The 3,039-nt window shown below is 31.4% G+C and overlaps 1 protein-coding gene across 1 annotated transcript; it reads right to left on the bottom strand.

Annotated features, from left to right (window-relative positions):
• Positions 1-1,836: 1,836 nt before the first annotated feature.
• On the bottom strand, positions 1,837-2,543 carry LOC105771319 (small polypeptide DEVIL 3). Its single transcript, XM_012592746.2, has one exon. It carries the CDS (start codon positions 2,226-2,228, stop codon positions 2,067-2,069), a length of 162 nt encoding a protein of 53 aa, XP_012448200.1. The 5' UTR covers positions 2,229-2,543; the 3' UTR covers positions 1,837-2,066.
• Between the last annotated feature and the right edge of the window lie 496 nt (positions 2,544-3,039).

The raw sequence follows: 3,039 nt of genomic DNA, 5'->3' as shown, positions 1-3,039 counted from the left end.
TCTCATTTGTTTTTTATATCAATTTTTTTAAATATATTTTTTACATATGTGAGTGTACAATAATCTAGTATATATAATTGTTCTCTCCTATTTTTCTTTAAAAATATTTTCTCATCTTGGACAGAACTTTTTTCTTGGGTCCTAACCAAATTTAAAGTCGCGTCGCGTTGGACTCTTAAAAGGGAAACAAAAAATTTTCAATATTGTTTTCTCAACCCAAAACTTGAATCCCAAATGTCTTACTTAAGGGATATTGAGTTCTTTACTAATCAATCTGACAAGCATTAGGTTGCATGAAACTTTTTTAAAATATAAAAAAAATTCATGTCTTTTAGTCTTTTTCCAACCTTTTTTTATTATGGTATAATCACATGTGTCCTCATTCATTTTACAATTTTATTCTTGTTCAAGCCAGAGGTGGTATTCAAGTACGATCTCTTCACAATGCCAACTTCATAATTTGAATTTGGTCTAAATGTTTAGGAAAGAAGTCCACTTCTACTTCTTCCAACTATTGATTTGTTGTCCAAACCTTATTCTGAAATGAAGAAAAGAGAACATTAATCTTCTTTTTTCAATTGTTTTTATTGTTGGTATTCCTGAATATGCAAATACTGACATGGCACCTAAGAGCATCCAATAATTTTCCTTGGCATATAGATGTCCTTGGTTCAAGTCACCTAAATTACCTAAGGGTCATTCTAATACTCATTCATAGGTAAGTCTCAACCAAAGTCTATGTATAAAATCTTTTTAAAGTCTCACCAAATTTCCTCTAAAGCATTTGATTGTCTCATGAAATTCATATACATATTTATAGTTTGGATCATGCCTTTTTTATATGCAATATCGAGATAGAGATAGAGTCGTGTGTATGTCAAATGAGCATTTGACAAGAATTTTAAACATTACATCATACAAATCAAGACAAATTAAGACCACACTTAAACAATACATAGTAGTAAATTACATTAAGAAGCACAAGTATAGCCTTTAAGCATTGTCAATATTCAGTCACAATGATCAAGACAAAATTAGACGCTTCGCTTTGATGTATGAACTTTTATAGTTACTTATGCTTGTTGGGTTGAGTGGTGAGAAACTCGATACTCTTTCACTCAGATTTTGATTTCAAGTATTATGAATGGAGAAATAGTATTGGGAGAACTTTGTCTTCCGTTTTGAGGTCTAATTTAACTTGTCTGAACTTAGTCAAAACCCAATGTGGTAACTGGATATGGGAGATTCTCATAAACAAAAAGATATATATTATAGTTAAAATCATGTATGCAAACCCATTCTTTACCATGGACTTGGTTCAATTAGCTCAAAATAACTTGGTAAGTAAAAACCATACCATAATTAATTAGTATGATTATCGGAAGCGATCAAGTCACTTCCAACATGTAGTAAATATCCAAACTTTGGTAGATTATGTACTTGATGGTAATGAAAAAATCATTGATGAAATATTAAGCTTGTTCATAAAAAGTGTGCTTAATAAAATGATACGTATTCATTAAAAAGATCAGTGTTTTCATTGTTCAAATATATAAAGAATTCTTCTATTAAAACCATTTTCACTGTCTGATCGAAATGGTTAAGGTTACCGTATTAATACCTAAAACCTTCTTACTTTCTTAACCTAATTTTATTTTTCTTATTTCATTCTCTGGTTTTTTCCTAAACAGCCATCATTTGATCAATACTTTGAAACATGCAGTTCAGTAAAGCTATGCGTATGACTTAACAAAACTTACACATAAACTTCATATTAGCTTAGACAAAAAGAAAAAGAAAAGAAAAGAAAACAACACTATACATAAAATATATGGAAACTTTTTATATATAATGTAAATATGGATAAGTTTAGGTTTTATCTGATTTAACAAAGGAAACTTTGTAGTCTAAAAAGCAGCTAAAAGGTAGGAGAACCTCACTAAAGCCCTAAGCTACATATGATTCTCTTCTGCTATATTTACAGTCGGAAAACAAGAAGTTTAAATTTGCTGCAAAAATGCTTAGACTCATGACATTAATCCTTGAGTCCCAAGTTTGCAGCAAATTTAGTCATGCCAGCAAAGGAGCATAACCACACATCTTCTGATAATGTATAGCCTGCCTTTTTGTTGTCTGAGATACCCTCCTAGCTTTCTGCATGAAACCTTCTTCTTGGACTCTCCCATGGCTGCTGCACCACTAGAGCTACTGCTTAAGCTGATCTTCATGTTGAAGTCTCTCCTTTGTTTTACTCTCTCTTTGATATCTTTTGGAGTGGCACAATAGAAAGCAAAAAAGCTGAAAATGTTGTTGGAAATGAGAGGAAATGGTAAAGGCTTCTTATAGAGGGTGGGATGTGGTCTGGATTCCTGCACCTCACCTTCCCAATAAAAGAAAATAAAAATCCAATTCCTTTGTCTATCTATGGATGGGACACGTTATCATATGTAAAAGAATATTTAATGTGGGAATTACTAACCCTAGACAGTTGGTCGGCCATTGATGAAAGAACTTGGGAACTTTGAAGGGAAAAGGTTTGAAAGGTGAAGAGGATAGGAGAGCATGCATATTTTCATGAATGTGATTTGGTTTCATTCATTTTGATTTTAATTTGAGGTGTATTAATGTTTCATTGTCACGTTGTTTTGACTACACATTCCCATTATCATTATTTATCCAAGCTTCCCTTTTGCTCTCATTTCAGTTTGTGAAAAATATCTACATTAACATTTTAGTAAATCAATTATTATATTTGCTATATTATATAAAAAATAATTAAAGCTCAAAACTCAAAACATGAAAACTTCAAACTTCAAACCCGTCCACGTTAAACTAGATAAAATATATGAAAGTAAAAATAAATAAATAAAAAATAAAAATCCCACATGTGTTGTCTCGTGCTCCACACTAATATTACCGAATATAATTAATTAAAGAGTGCAGGCTGCTTCAATGGTTTCGCTCATTCCATACGGAAGGGGGATTAATCTATAATCCTTCAACGATTTTAGCTGTCAGTTGTGAAGATGCTAAGAATTG

Source organism: Gossypium raimondii, chromosome 7, assembly GCF_025698545.1.
Source record: "Gossypium raimondii isolate GPD5lz chromosome 7, ASM2569854v1, whole genome shotgun sequence".
Taxonomy (NCBI): Eukaryota; Viridiplantae; Streptophyta; class Magnoliopsida; order Malvales; family Malvaceae; genus Gossypium; species Gossypium raimondii.
The sequence above is the reverse complement of the archived record's forward strand: the minus strand, read 5'-3'. Positions and strand labels throughout refer to the sequence as shown.